At 37.6% G+C, this 15,740-nt stretch overlaps 1 protein-coding gene across 1 annotated transcript in view; it reads right to left on the bottom strand.

The window, feature by feature from the left end:
- LOC149169222 (AP-3 complex subunit mu-like) overlaps window positions 1-15,740 on the bottom strand; it is a 167,614-nt gene that overhangs the window by 27,049 nt on the left and 124,825 nt on the right. Inside the window, exon 3 of the mRNA XM_089425118.1 lies at window positions 2,609-2,719. Within this exon, the coding sequence (XP_089281244.1) occupies window positions 2,609-2,719 (111 nt within the window). The remainder of the gene's footprint in view (window positions 1-2,608; window positions 2,720-15,740) is intronic.

Here is a 15,740-nt window from a genome sequence, read left to right on the forward strand (position 1 = left end):
CTCTGGTAGCACACACAATTTTTTAGATGCAACCATGGCAAAGAGACTCAATATTTTTTCATTTCCCTTACCAAACATGAAAGTGATGGTAGCTAACGGTAAGAAGATTGAAAAGGTGGGGAAATGCCATAAGGTCAAATTGCAGATTCAAGACTTTAATTTAGAGTCTCCATTCTTCACGGTACCGTTAGGAGGAGTAGATGTAGTCTTAGGTATCCAATGGCTACGAACTTTAGGTACTTATGCCGCCAACCATCAAGTACAATTTATAAAATTCAAATGGGGAGGTCAGAAGTACAAATTACATGGATTCCAAGCACCAAAGAATCAAATTGTATCATCATCTCAAATGATGAAGATGATTCGAAAAGGAGCACCCGCTTATGTAGTACAATGTCACCAATTAGAAATGTTATCTGCAAATATGACCAGTGAAGAGTCACTAGAGATACAAGATCTAATTCGGAAGCATGAAAAAGTATTTCAAGACCTACCTATGAAGATGCCGCCTAATAGGGAAATTGAGCATACAATAGAAGTCAAGGCAGGGTCAGACCCCGTCAACATCAAGCCATACCGATATCCACATCACCAAAAAACGGAAATTGAGAGATTAATCCAAGACCTTTTAAAGTGTGGGACCTTGATCATCTTGGAATATCTGATCAAGTGGAAGGACTTACCCGAAGAAGACGCTTCTTGGGAGAATGAAGCATTTTGTCAACAACATCCGTCATTACGTATGCTTTGAGGACAAAGCATTCTTTCGAGAGGAAGGCAATGTTATGTAAAAAAATTAGTTAGTATTTAATTTTAGGTTTATTATTTAATTTTAGGTTAAATTAGACGAAAGGGCACAATCATAAGATCATGCCCTTTCCCCAAAGGGTGCCCATGGCGATATATAAGCCAGGAAATCCCAATGTAAACAATCATCTTCTGTCAATTAATTATTAATATATATATATATATATATATATATATATTTCTGTGCATCTAGAAGTTTTCACTTCAGTGAGAGAGATAGAGCCCAAAAAAAAGATATTTTTGCCTCCCAGCTTCTTCCAGACCTTCACTCTCCTTTTCCGCTCCTTCCTAGCTACAGATCAAACTATTTCTTGATGATTGAAATTGTTAATGAGTGCGTCTCCAAATGAAATTGAACTACTCTTTCTATAGCCTTCTCAAGGGGTCAAATTCCCTCCTTTTAAGCTGACTTGACGATCCCAGGGTCGACTTGTACTCTTGGAGATTCTGGACTTTCTGGACTCAAAAATAGTTCTTTTTACAATACAAATTGCCCGGAAGGGTCTTATAAACATGATGTTGACTCCATTGACTCATGACAATAAATCCTAAGACCTAGCAAACCCTCAAAGTAGCAAGAACATGCTTTTACCTAGAAGACCATCAATAATGAGCATGAAACCCATGCTTTAATAATAATAATTTTTCTTTCTTCTTTTCTTGTTTGTTACATACGATGCATATTGAAATGAGTACAACAATTATTAAGACCGAAACTAGTTACATTTATCAACAGTTACGATCAGTTTAAGCAAAAAGTCATAAAATCCCAGCCATCGCTGACAAATCTAATGTTAATGACCCTCGATATCAGACACAGAAGAGACTCGCAAGGCTGGAAGATCCCATTGGCATTCTCGTCCTATTAGAGATATGCAAGGTGTCCTATTAGAGATTCCATTGGCTTTCTTGTCCACTTGATTGCCATAATCATTTCTATTACAATTCGATGTACTTTAGTGATTAGCAGTGGACATTAAAATATTTTTCTATCAAATTACTGAAAACCCCTCTTAGCCATTTATTTTCAAGATTTTCAGACATTGTATAAGTGTATGTGACTCGTGAGAGAAGGTAAGAGAAAATTTGAGCAAGCATTGATAAATAATCAAAAGTAGGAAATAGACATCTACTTGCATTTTAACTAACACGAGAGGGATGGGATTAATGTTCATCAAGATCTAGCATTGCACAACCAACCTGGAAAATTTCAAAGTTGAAATAGCACATAAACTGAAGCATATCAAACAAGAACAAGGCAATACATTTCACTCTTAATGTTACATCAGCCACTGAAAAGCAACTAAATATCATCATCAAGTATGAATTCAGTCAAGAATTGATTCAGATTAATATATCTCTATACTTTAAATTGCAACATATGTCTATTAGTTAGAAGAAATCTATGAACAATATATATATATATATGTGTGTGTGTGTGTGTGTGTGTCCCACACTCATATGTCAGCTAAATCAACTCATAGAAGTACACTTGTACTAAAACAAATCCACAGTTTAAAATGAAGTCCAGCAAATTATTGACAGCATATTACAACATTTTCATCTCATATAAATAAAATGTGTGCAATTTTACTAAAAACAATTACATAATGCCAAGTGACAAATTCAGCAAACATTTAGTGAGAAGAATTTGAATGAAAAACTCTAATGGATATGTTGTGCTTTAACATATTCTTTGTATCAAGTACCAGGGTAGCAACCGTACCCAATCCATATATGTGCCCATTAAATAAAGGTGTATGTAACTGTGGAAATACCTAAAAACAAAATAGGCACTCACCTCAATGCCCAAGAGAGGAGGCATTTCATATTGTGTACAAGCTAAAAATGTGATTCCTTCACGCACGATATGCAAGAGGTAGTGTGTTGGTGAAGCAATCACTGAAGGGACCTACAAATAAATGATGTCAACCGGCAAAAGACAGAAAATGAAACATAAGGGTAACAATAGCATAACCAAATGAATTGTTAGATTGATGTAACTCTTTGTTCCACAAAGAACATATGATGTATTTCTTTAAAAAAAAAACAGAGTACTGTAGTTCAAAGTTCCCTTAGTATAGATATGATAAGAGAAGATAATTGTATTAATGTAGACAAATGACCAAACAACATAACTCAACAGGACAGTAGGAGTACCAAGGCAACTCCTATAAGCTAAAAGATAAAGCAGTTAAGAAATAAAAGAAGAGAAACTACTGAATGAAAATTCAAAAAAGAAATCAAAAGCATAGTCTCACAACAACCTGATGAGGACTACTCATCGTTGGAAGATGGTGCAATGTGAACAGGGGAAGAGGGAGCTCTTACAACTGCTTTAGAAATAGAGGTAGAAAAAAATAAGGAAGAGGATAAATACGTTCATGTTGTACTATCAACCATGTACGAGCCAACACATTGCATAAGCATATCCTCAAGGGAGAATCCAAGGATGAGAGGGATGGGCTGTGATGCCCTAAGAGGGACTCAAGAGCAATCCACAAAGAAACTCCTAACAATCAACGCCACCCAAAAGAACATGGTGACGATAAACCAGTGCTTTGAACCAGAGAGGAGTAACTAAACCATATTGAGAACTGAGATGAACCCTATGTTGAGATAGATAACTAAAGCCCTCAAAAGTTTTGTGGGGATAGGCCTACCTGTCAAGAATCAAGCACTAGTCCATTATCTCACTGATCTACTGTGAAAAGTGTTGAGTTTTTGCTCGCTATTTACTGCCACCAACAGTGAAGATAAAAAGAAAGAAAGAAGTGATCCATCTGACGTGGCCCACACAGAGAGGTCCTTGTAATATCCAGGATTTGTTACGTTTCAACTTCCGCATGAAAAAAGTCATGCATCTCTAGTCTAGGTAGAGGAAGAATGTATTGTGTGAACCCCTCAAGTTCCCATAGAGGCAAATGGAACAGCACACTAATATCATAATAAGTGGAACATCTAAAGATGAGGTGTTCCACCAACTCAATCTCCTACATGTGAATAGCTAGAGAATCTTCTCTGCCTGTGACATGTGATGCTTTGTCTCAATCCAATGCTGGTGAAAAAATACTCTAAACTACACAAGAGGGGTCCTAAGGCTATGCATCCAATGTTTCCTCATATTTGCAGATTTACCAATGAGACCATTCCTTGGTAGCATGAAGTGCTTGAAGTAGAAAGCATCACAGGGCTTGATATCACTCAAAATGGCCCCTTGGGGAAATCAGTCGCAGGGGGGTCAAATGATAATAGGGGAAGGTGCCCCTATGATTGACATAATCCCTCTTTCTAATGACTTATCAAAACACTAACTTGGAAGAAAGAGGGATTACACCAATGACAAGGGAAACTTCCCTGAGTGATCATTCAAATCCTATTAAATTGGCAACTAGGGCCAAACTCCATGTGGGTCAGCTTATTTATGGCAGCTGATATTTTTATTGGATCCCTCTCGTCGAGAGTTGTAGGATTGATCTAAAGATCATCCGATTCCAATAAGTATTTATGGAGATATGAATTTATTTTGATTATGTAATTATTATCAAGCCAACCAGCTCTTACGTAGGGCCGTAGGCTCTAGAAGCCCAAACGTCGTGTCTAATCATTGTAATAATCATAAACTGAAATATGGTAAGAACCAGAACTGAAAATACAGTAACCGTAAGGGATTTTGAACACCTACCTGAACTGTTGCCTGCTTCGGTGTAGTTGATGACGCTGCGGTTACTCTGATCCAATTACCGGGAAACCAATTCCTCCCAGCCAGACTGAGCAGAGCCTGGCTGCTCAATCCAGTAAGCTTCTCGCAGAAGCTCACTGCCCCCGTGCCCAGAACCTCAGACTGATTAAAGCTCTTCCAATGGTCAATCTTCTTCCTCTGGTTTGCCCTCCTGATTTTCTGCTCCTGGTGTTCTCCTGCCCTCTTCTTCCCCCGAACTCAGCCCCTTATCTGCGGTTTTATAGCTGGGTGTAGCGGTGGCCGCCCTGTACACCAGCGACTCCACCGCTTTCTCCTGCGGTGACAGCTTCCTCAAGGGCGTGAGTCATCCTCCCGTACAGGTGTTCATATGAAGTATTCAGGTTTTATAGTGTTTAACCCTCTTAAATGTGTTATGGTTATTATAGTATTATTACATCTCTATTAACCATATACGTACCCTTTTTATAACTTTATAATATTTGATATGTACCTTATCATATTATACGTACCCTTTTTATAACTTTATAATATTTGATATGTACCTTATCATATTATACGTACCCTTTTTATAACTTTATAACATTGATATGTATGCTTTCACTTTATTCATGTTTGTTTTTTTTTAATATAAACTTTAGAACTTTAGGTTAATTAATTATTGATATTAATACTTGATTTTTATTCTATTTTATAAATATCATTTTTATTTATTTATTATTATATTTCTATTATTATTCTTTTTTATACAGGAGCATATAATATGTGTATTTAAAGATGGGTCGTTACAATCATCACCTACATGTTAGTATAAATAAAAGAGGATTTGAAGTCATTTGGAACTCATCCTCTTCATGTGTGATCTCCTCTCCACGTCTTGGGTTTTTGGAGAAGGAAAAACACATAGAGGATACGTTGGCCTATGTGCAAATAATGCCCTAGATCTTAAACGCAGAAGCAACACGCAGCAAGAAGAAGGGTCTATCCACAGCCGCAATTAAAGGATATTTTACCATACTCTAAACGTTGATACTAATATGCTGTCCACACAGTTCACAAAGGGTAACCATAGATATGAAGGTAGCCGCAGTAATATGAAGGTAGCCGCTGTAATATAAACGCAGTGATGAACTACAGCCCTAGCTACAATGACCGTAATGAAGCCCTAGCTGCTGTAGCCGCAGTGAGGAAACCTCAAACCTAGCCGCTGTAGCCTAATACGCTGGTCACTGATCCGCAGCAATGAAGACTCCTCACACGCATGCTCTAATCTGCTCCGTTGTCACACGGAAGAAGCCGCAGTGATATAGGATAGCCGCAGTCATCAAGGAAACGCTGTCCAGAAGCCCTAATGAACGCAGTCAAGAGAGCACCCATAATATGAAACGCATAGTTATGGAAACCCACGCAGTTCATACGCTGTCCAGAAGGAATGCAGGTCAATAACAGTGATACGTTGTGTATGAGTTCATATACACGCTGGAGTGATACGCTGTGTATGAGTTATACGCTATGCTGGTTAATGGACAGTGATACGCTGGGTATGAAGGCTCATATACGCTGGTAAATCCGCAGCAAATATACGCTGGCAAATGAGCAGACAATCGATACGCTGGACCTTATCCACATCATCTATACGCTGTTCAATAAAGACCTTACCACGCAGTCTCTACACGTTAAGCAGACAATCGATACACTGTTCTATGATGGAAACTCATACGCTGTTATGTATATGTAGAAAACTCAACGCTGTTATGTATACGCATGTCATGTATACAACACAGTCATGGCAATACACTGCTATGTATATGCTAAGACTGATATATAACGCATCCGCTGCAAATGAACATATATACGCATATGGTAGCATGAGCAACATGATGTATATGGGCAGTATGAGCAGCATGGGCAGTACAAGCAGCATGAAGTTTGATATTAATCATGGGCAGCATGGGCAGCATGAAGCTTGACATGATGAATGGGCAGCATGAAGCATAATGATCATGGGCAGCATGAAGCATAAGATCATGGGCAGCATGATGAATGGGCAGCATGATGCATGGGCAGCATGAAGCATAATGATCATGGGCAGCATGATAGATAAAATCATGGGCAGCATGATGGAATTACACGGTAAGGTGCAGCAAATAGACGAAAGGCAGCACTACAATAGGTGAAGCCATCACCTTGGAGAATCAGTTGAAGCAGAATGTCTTCAACTGATCTCATTGTCATAGGAGATGATCTATGCTCAGATCTAGACAAGTCAAAGTGTTGACTTCTGTTGTAAATGTACTATCTTTCTCTCTCTCTTTCTCTGCTAAACTCAGAACATAAAAGAAGAATTGATCAAGGGTTTCCCCACACATTGTGGGGTTTGTCCTTGGCTTGTGCCACATCTTGTGTCCTCTTATCTTGGCTTGTCTTCTGGTATTTATATTTATGTTCTATCTACAGTTTATCTTAATGCTAATGTGATTGCTAACTGCGAAAATTTAAATAAATTGCTCTAGCATAGAACATACCTAAAATTAACAAATCGCTTGGGACTTGTTACTGCTTCAAAATGCAAAGTACAAATCAAACTTTCAGAAGCATTATGGACAGCAACATCGCACCAAGACATGTGAATTTTGATAGCTTGGATTTACCTTTTCATTCACATAGTGAAGTGGTGTTTGTGCGTTTGAGTTCTGTTTAATGGCTGAGCTCACATATTTGGATGCAATGTTGGAAATCTAACCGAGATTCACATTTTGGACTTTGGACCCTCATCTCAATATTTTTATGCATATTGTTTTATTGGAGTGTGTCTAGGGAGGATTTCATAATATTCAAGGCATACACCATATATTTGGAGATATATCACATTATTGATGGAGGATGCCTTGAACTACAAGGGGACACATGGTATTTAAGCCCCGTCTACAAGATCAAGCACATATCTCTAGGAGAAGTGCCCATCATACAAGGACGGCACATGGTGCATCATGATTACATTCATTGATTGAAAAGCAATAAATATTTCATCCTAGCTTTTACACACATGTTTTGGGTGCACTATCTTGGAGGTAGAGAATTCGTTATTTTACTAACCACTTTTGCATATATGCCAAGAAAGGTGATTGTTTCGAGAAGTGCACCAGTTTTCTTGGATTTTCATTTGCTAAATTTGGGTGAAGAGATTGGTAGAAGACACTTTCTTGGAGAGTGCGCATTACGGAATAAGGACATGCGGCACCTAGATTTCTCTTTCAAAAGTCAAAGGTACATTGAATAATGAGCACCCTTTATTTAAGGTTGTTTTGGTTCCACCTTCCATGCTTATTCAAGGACATAAGCATATTTGGGGGAACACTCATAGTTGACGATACTCAGAAGCATTTCCCAATTCACGTCCAGCAGCACTACCACATAACTTCTTAAAGTTAAGTTCCATTGGAGTAGTCATAGGCTTGCAATCCACCAGGACACATTGGATCTTATGCAAGATTATAGATGGTTTCCATTTGGGTTTGGTCTCCCTATATGGGATCCTAACCCCCAGAGGTCCACATTGGCACATGTAGGGTGTGCATAGAGAGCCATGGGCCTCCATAGTAGCAGACAACACTCAGAGACTACTAGCGATCCACTTTTGGGATGATGGTTCTTGGTACATTATGCCCGGCAGGGCCACACAAGAGCCCCACACTCTTGGCAGGTTTCCTAGGACACGATGTCATGGCAGCATTCATTCCACCACTTTGACCCTTGCAGAGGATCTACACGCATCTCTGATTCTTATAGAGACCCATGGGGTCATTTATGTGCCCTCAGACCCACTAGGAGCACCACAGGTCTACTACTTGGAGAACAAGGGGCCGCCCCCTTGTCCATCATATTTCGAGGAATTTATTCCTCAATATGGCACTTCTGGATATTATTATGCCTTTGGAGGGCCCCATCACATGTACATATTATTATTTGGTCCTTTGTGAGGCTTATTTTTACACTTGTGAGCTAGTTTGGTGGGCTTGTCACCAATAGGGGTTTTATTTGCACATTACTTTGTCATTAGGGGCTAATGTAGGCCCATAGGCTAATTCGAACTCCTTAGGAGGCTATAAATTGATGTTAGATACATTCATTTGGATCATCACTTGACTTAGGATCTCTCTAATCATAGAGAATTTCGCACTTTTGCCTTGCTGGAGAGTTTTTAGAGATGGATGAATTTTGATGTATGGATTTGGGTTATTTCTCGTCTTGGAGCTTTATTGAACAAATGAAATGTTGGTTGCTGTAATGACCCACCTATAGCTATAAATAAAATACAAGTATTAGCATACATACGAGACCTCCATATGATAGCTATGTATGCATGGACCTGTATGTAACGCACTATATATATGATAAACCCTCAAACGAACAGAAAATGTTAGTTTTTAATGTTAAATTTTAATTTGTAAATTAAATTTATGAAATTAATTAATTAAAATTATAAATTAAATTAATTCATTAAAATAATAAATAAACTTTATCAAATCAAATTTACATATTCGAATAAAATCACCAAATCAAATAAGATTTTGTTTTATAAAATTAACACGTATCAAATTAGGATACAGAGATGGAGGGAGGTGGTGAACAAAGACTTAAAAGAAGGAAGGTTATCTTGAGAGAAGGGGGCAAAAAAAAGGATTAGAGGGCGGTTGGAGGAAGTACAGTTGAGAGGAGGAAAAGTTGTAATACGAAGTTATCGATAGTAAGGACTGAGCCTTGTTTGTTCTGAAGTTTTTGGGCATGGGGGAAACAGATTGCAGCAATTGGGAAGCATTCTGGACTGAGTACCTAGGTTGTACTCAGTTTGGCTGGGAGTTTATGGTCTTTTGGTAACGGGAGTGAGAGATGGAGCAATTCTGAAGCCTCTTCATCCACAGGAACCCAGGTAGGTACTTCTCATCAAATCAATTAATTTGATATATGAATTTTGGTATAATTTAAAGCAAGTTCATGAAGATTTCATATTCTGTTTAGAGTAAATAGTTGTTTAAATTATTTAGAGCATTACATTTTGGTAGCAGAGCCATGTTCAAACTCTCGGGTCTGTTAAGTCTGTTAAGATAAGGTTGCCTGATCTACAAACAAAGAACAAAGAGCCAAAAGTCTGTGACAATATATCATGGAAAAGCAGTTCACTCGAAAAACATAAAGCCTTCCATCACAAACATAATGAACTCTGTCTAAAGAAGAGTGCCTCTTTAATCAAGTTATCTAAAATTTGAATAACTATTCCATTGACGGCCTTCCCTCGTCAGTGACGTTCCTTCCTCTTCTTTGAAGATCGTTCAGTTGTATCCTTCTTGTCTGATTCAGATAACTTTACCCTCTTCAAGCTTTCCTGTGACACCTTAATTCCTTGATCCCTCATTTCTTCCACATACTTCAGTGCTTTTGCTTGCTTGCCACCGTCACAGAGGGTATTTATAAAAGTGTTGACAGACTCCATGCTAGGGAAAACACCCTTGTTGCTCATGTGTCTCCAAACCATTGAGGCTATATTTAGATCTTTCACGACTAAGACCATTGTAAAACTATCGCTATCTGGATCATGCTCATTTCTAGTCATCTCGCGAAATACGTTGGCAGCTTCCTCCATTTGTCGTGCCTTCATAAAGGTTTCGAAAATAGTATTGTAAGTCACAAAATCAGGAAACGCACCATTAAACACCATTCCATCGAAAAGATGGTAGCAATTGTCCATTCTACCAGCATAGCAATATGCACTTATCATTGAATATGCCCACACCACATCATGGTTTCAAAAACCATGCCCACTTCATCTGCTCTGTTCTAGAGACAAAGGGCATGAACAACAGTGCTAAAAAAAAAAAACTCTTATATAACAATGCTTTCACATAAGTCCGCTAGCTTCTAAAGGACCAAACGTCATCTGAATCGCTATCCACAAGGTCATAGGCTCTGACCTTTTGTCGACACACAAATCACCTCCACGAAGTATGCAGGCGTGTTATTGTGGAGACGCGCGTACCAAACCTGATTATCGTGGCCGAGGAAATAATTTTATTTTAAATTAAGGTTCAGGTGTCAAGCGATGAATTAAGGTTCAAACCATATGATATATCATATCGTAACCATATATTAAACTATATCACAAATCATATCGCGCCAAATCTTAATGCGGGTCATATAAAATATATGATATACGTTATATATATATATATATAGCATTACAAAACGTTGGAGCGTCGGTTAAATTATATCGTGAATATATATCACATGATATATTAACCATATCCAAATTTTAATACCATATGCGATGTAAAATGCGACAGCGTCGGGCGGGGGTTTCGACCCGCCGACCTTCCCATTAACTTTACCCAGACGAATGAAGACCATAAAAGAATTTATAATCTTGTAGATTGAAAATTATTCACATGTACAATAAAATAGAATTGCGTACAATCGAGAGCAAAGCAAAAATAATAAACAAATATTGCATTATAGATTTTCACATAACAAGTTGTATATTACAATAGGTATATATATGATCCATTAGCGTTTATCAGTTCTCAATAATGGGCTCGAAAATTGATTTTACACATACACACTATATATACCAATATATATGTATATAAAGAAAATCAACAGTTAAAACACTCGGTTTGAGGCTTTAATCGGAATGGAATTGAGGGGGTCCGCGCGAACCTGAGCACATCAAAAATAAAACTCAACAGATAAACACAGTGATGAAGCTCTATTTGAAATAGATTTGGTGGGGGCCGCGCATACGCGAACCCCGCAACAACAAATTATGACGTGCACTCTCCACATTGGGAGGTGCTAAGAAAACCACCTTCCCTAGTGATATTATGTATATCGTTTACTATAAATATTATATTTAAAGAGAAGATAGACTAAGTTGGCCCATTAATAATAAAATGATTATATTCGAATACTCAGTATTCTCTTAGTTTAACTTTAAAGAGTATTTTAAAATATTAAAAGCACATGTATATTAAAATATTTTATCATCAGCAATGTAAATAATTTGTGAATTAGTGTAGGATGTTTACTAAGAGAATGAGTGTTATGAAAGAAACTTAGAAAAATTTGAGTTATATATATCAGATTATACTATGTTTCTATTTTATATATAGTTAGGCATAAATATTTTAAACTATTATTTAAAAAAAAAAAACTAAGGTTTATAAAGACTCATGCATTAGAATAAGTATTATTACGCATTAGGATAGGATTCCCTGCATTAGGACAAGGAGGTCGCGAGACCACCCTCCTTGACCTTGGTACCAGTAAGACCTGCCTAGCAGGTAAAAATAGCAAAAAAAAACTATACCCGTTTGTAAATTTGAAATTGCAAAACTATATGTTAAATCTGAAAGTATACCTCAAATTTTTACAAATTTTATTATGTATACAGGAAACACTACGATGGTAAGGACATATCAGCAACAACGACGTGATCGGGCAGCATCACCGTCATTAATGCCACCACCATCGTCATCACCATCTCCATCACCACCACCATCATCATCACCTCCATCGAGACCATCATCAACACCAATCGCTCCAGCACCAGAGTTGACCGTGATAATGCACTCATTAGAAGCCTTATTGGAAACATTAAAAGGGTCAACAATGGCTAAGACCAAAGAAGAACCTCAACCCTTAGCAACCAATTTAGCGGAACCAAAGAATTTTGAGTATAAAATATAAAAGGAAGATATTTCTAGGGAGCTACAGAAAATTAAACTCCCAGAATTTTCAGAAGAACGAGCTGGAGAACGTGCTAAGGCATGGTTAGAAGGAACGAACAGATGTTTTAAATTAAGAGAGTATTCTTCTTCAAAAACAAAAATTGTTGTATTTCAATTAAAGGAAAGTGCCTTGATTTGGTGGGGAAATCTAGAAAAACAACTACACCTCACAATGGATAATGTTCCTTGGGAATTGTTCGAGGAAAGATTCCGTGCTAAGTATTTACCTCCATATTTTCAAGAACAACAAGCCGGAGCCTTTCATACATTAATTCAAGGTAATAAATCAGTGGAAGAATATGAAATAAGGTTTATGGAGCTTGTGAAATACATTCACTACTTAGATTCTGATGAATGTCAAGCCGATCGCTTCATATTTGGGTGAAATCCTCGCATCAAGTACTTGGTTAGGATGTGGAAACCATCATCAGTAGCCGAGGTGATAGAATGTGGCCATTATGCAGAAGATCATCTAGGAACTAAAAAGGATGCCGGACCAGCAAAACCTCTACAATTAGGGTTTTTAGGAAAGACTCCCCGAAATTTCTTCAAGGGAAGTAGCTCTAGACCACCTTATGATAATAGATTTACCCCAAGAAATGTAGGAACAAGAGCTCCCATGGCAGTTAATACTATAGCCGCTAAATCATCAAACACAAGTCCATAGAAATCTCGTGGAACTGCTAATAGAGGAAGAAATTCGAGAGGAATCGGTATGATAAGGCGAAGCTTTTTATTTATAAACTCACAATATGATTCAGGAGGACTGGTCGAGGTTAATTGTTGGGGATGTGAAGGACCACATGTTCAACGTGATTGTCGAGAAGCTTTATCAAGTATATTACAAAGGGCAAGAAAAGAACCAATATCAAATACCCGAGGCAATCATAGAATCCATGCATTAGTCAACAACAATCAAGCAGCACACCAGTCCACTATAGTGGAATCCTCAGGTGTTATTAATGGTATAAAATTCAAAATTTTATTTAATATTGGTGCCACAAATAGTTTCATTTTGTCATATGCATTAAATAATGTGGGCTGACAGCCCACAGGCAAAATGATTTCAATCAGGTAGAAATGGCCTCAGGAGAACTCCAATCCGTAGACTTAAGTGTGGATCAATGCAAAATTGATTTAGCGGTCTGTTCGACTAAATTGAAAGTTTATGTCACAACCCTAAGAACTTATGATCTTGTCATAGGTATGGATTGGTTAGAAGCTCATCAAGCTTGGGTAAATTGTTATGGGAAAAGAATTCTCAGTATAAATGATGAAGGAGAGGCGATCCAAATTCAAGGTATCAAGAGAAAAGTATCTTTACGCTACATATCAGCAATGAAAATGAAGTGTTTCTTAAGGAAAGGTTGTTAGGCATATGTAATTCAAGAAGTAAAGAAAAAGGACCATCCTTAGAACAATATCCGGTGTTAGCCAAATTTCCAAATGTATTTCCAAATGAACTACCAGGATTACCCCCCAAAAAAGAGAGCTTGACCTCACAATAGAATTGAAACCTGGTACTCAACCAATCTCTAAAACACCTTATAGAATGACAACTCCGGAACTTCAAGAATTACAAATTCAATTGAAGGAACTATTGGATATAGGACATATTCGACCCAGTATATCACCTTGGGGTGCTCCTGTAATTTTTGTCGAGAAGAAATATGGATCCTTAAGATTATGCATAGATTATCGAGAGTTCAATCGAGCTACAGTAAAGAATCGATATCCTATGCCTCGAATTGATGACCTCTTCGATCAAATGAAAGGAGACGCTGCATTTTCAAAAATTGATCTTCGATCAGACTATCATTAGCTAAAAATTTCTGAAAGCGATATTTCTAAGACTGCATTCCAAACACGCTTTGGCATTATGAATTTACTGCGGTACCATTTGGATTAGCTAATGCACCAGCAGTATTCATGAACCTTATGAACAATGTTTTCCATAAATATCTTGATCAATTTGTACAAGTCTTTTTAGACGATATTCTCATCTACTCCAAGAATGAGAAAGAGCATGAAGACCATTTACAGATAGTATTATCCTGCCTCAGAAAACACCAGTTATATGGAAAGTTATCCAAGTGTTCATTCTTTCAGGAAAAGATTCATTACTTAGGTCATATCATATCAGGTGAAGGGATCTCAGTAGACCCTGAGAAGGTAAAAGCAATCATGGAATGGCCAATACCGAAAAATGCACATGAAGTACGAAGCTTTATGGGTTTAGCCGGTTACTACCGAAGATTTGTGGAAGGATTCTCCAAAATTGCAAAGTCGATTACAACTCTTCAACATAAAGGTGTTAAGTATGAATGCACTGAGGAATGTAACAAAGCATTCTCTGAACTCAAAAGACTACTGACCAATGCACCAATCTTAAGAGTCCCTGATATGGACAAAGATTTTACGGTATGTACTGATGCATCCAAACATGGGTTAGGTGCAGTATTAATGCAGGATAGAGGAGTAATAGCGTATGTCTCAAGAAAGTTAAAGCCTCATGAAGAACTCTATGCTACTCATGATTTAGAGTTAACCGTTGTAGTACTAGCTTTAAAGATTTGGAGACACTATCTAGTGGAGCGAAATTTTACGCTTAAAAGTGACCATCAAAGTCTACAATATTTGTTCACCCAAAGAGACTTGAATGCTAAACAAAGACGATGGAGTGAATTCCTAAGTGAATATGACTTTGGAATATCATATATTAAAGGAAAAGAAAATGTAATGGCAGATGCTTTAAGCAGAAGACCCCGGATATTCTCCCTCATACCTATCAAAGTAGACTTAAGACAACGAGTACTAGAACATCTCATAAAAGATAGCTAGTATTTAAAGGTAAGATCTAGTCTTGATAGTAAAAAGCCAAAAGAATCTAAGTTTGAAGGATATGAACTAGAAGATGATGGAATCTTACGATTTCATGGAATGATGTATATTCCTGATAATAGGGATCTTCGAGACACCATCCTTAAGGAAGCCCACAGAGCAGTATATTGTGCTCATCTTGGAGTAAAAAAAATGTATACTGATACCAAGAAACTCTTCTTCTAGTCGGGCATGAAACGTGATATCGTTCAATTCGTTGCAAGATGTTTGGAATGTCAAAAAGTAAACGTTGATCATTGTCATCCAGCGGGTCTCTTACAACCTCACGACATTCCTATGACCAAATGGGAGATCATTTCTATGGATTTTATCACTGGGCTACCTCTTATTTCTCAAAGACACAATGCTATTTTGGTGGTAGTGGATAAATTAACGAAAAGTGCCTATTTCATTCTCGTAAGAGATACTTACAAAGTTGTTGACGTAGCTCGAGTATTCATAAATGAAATTATCAGATTTCATGGAGTACCTAAGAAGATCATATTAGATAGAGATTCACGATTCACTTCAAGATTCTGGACTTGCATGCAGTCAGCCTTAGCAACTCAACT

This window comes from Pinus tabuliformis, chromosome 4_2 (genome assembly GCF_031772625.1).
Source record: "Pinus tabuliformis cultivar Carrire ecotype Pingquan chromosome 4_2, CPIR1, whole genome shotgun sequence".
NCBI lineage: Eukaryota > Viridiplantae > Streptophyta > Pinopsida > Pinales > Pinaceae > Pinus > Pinus tabuliformis.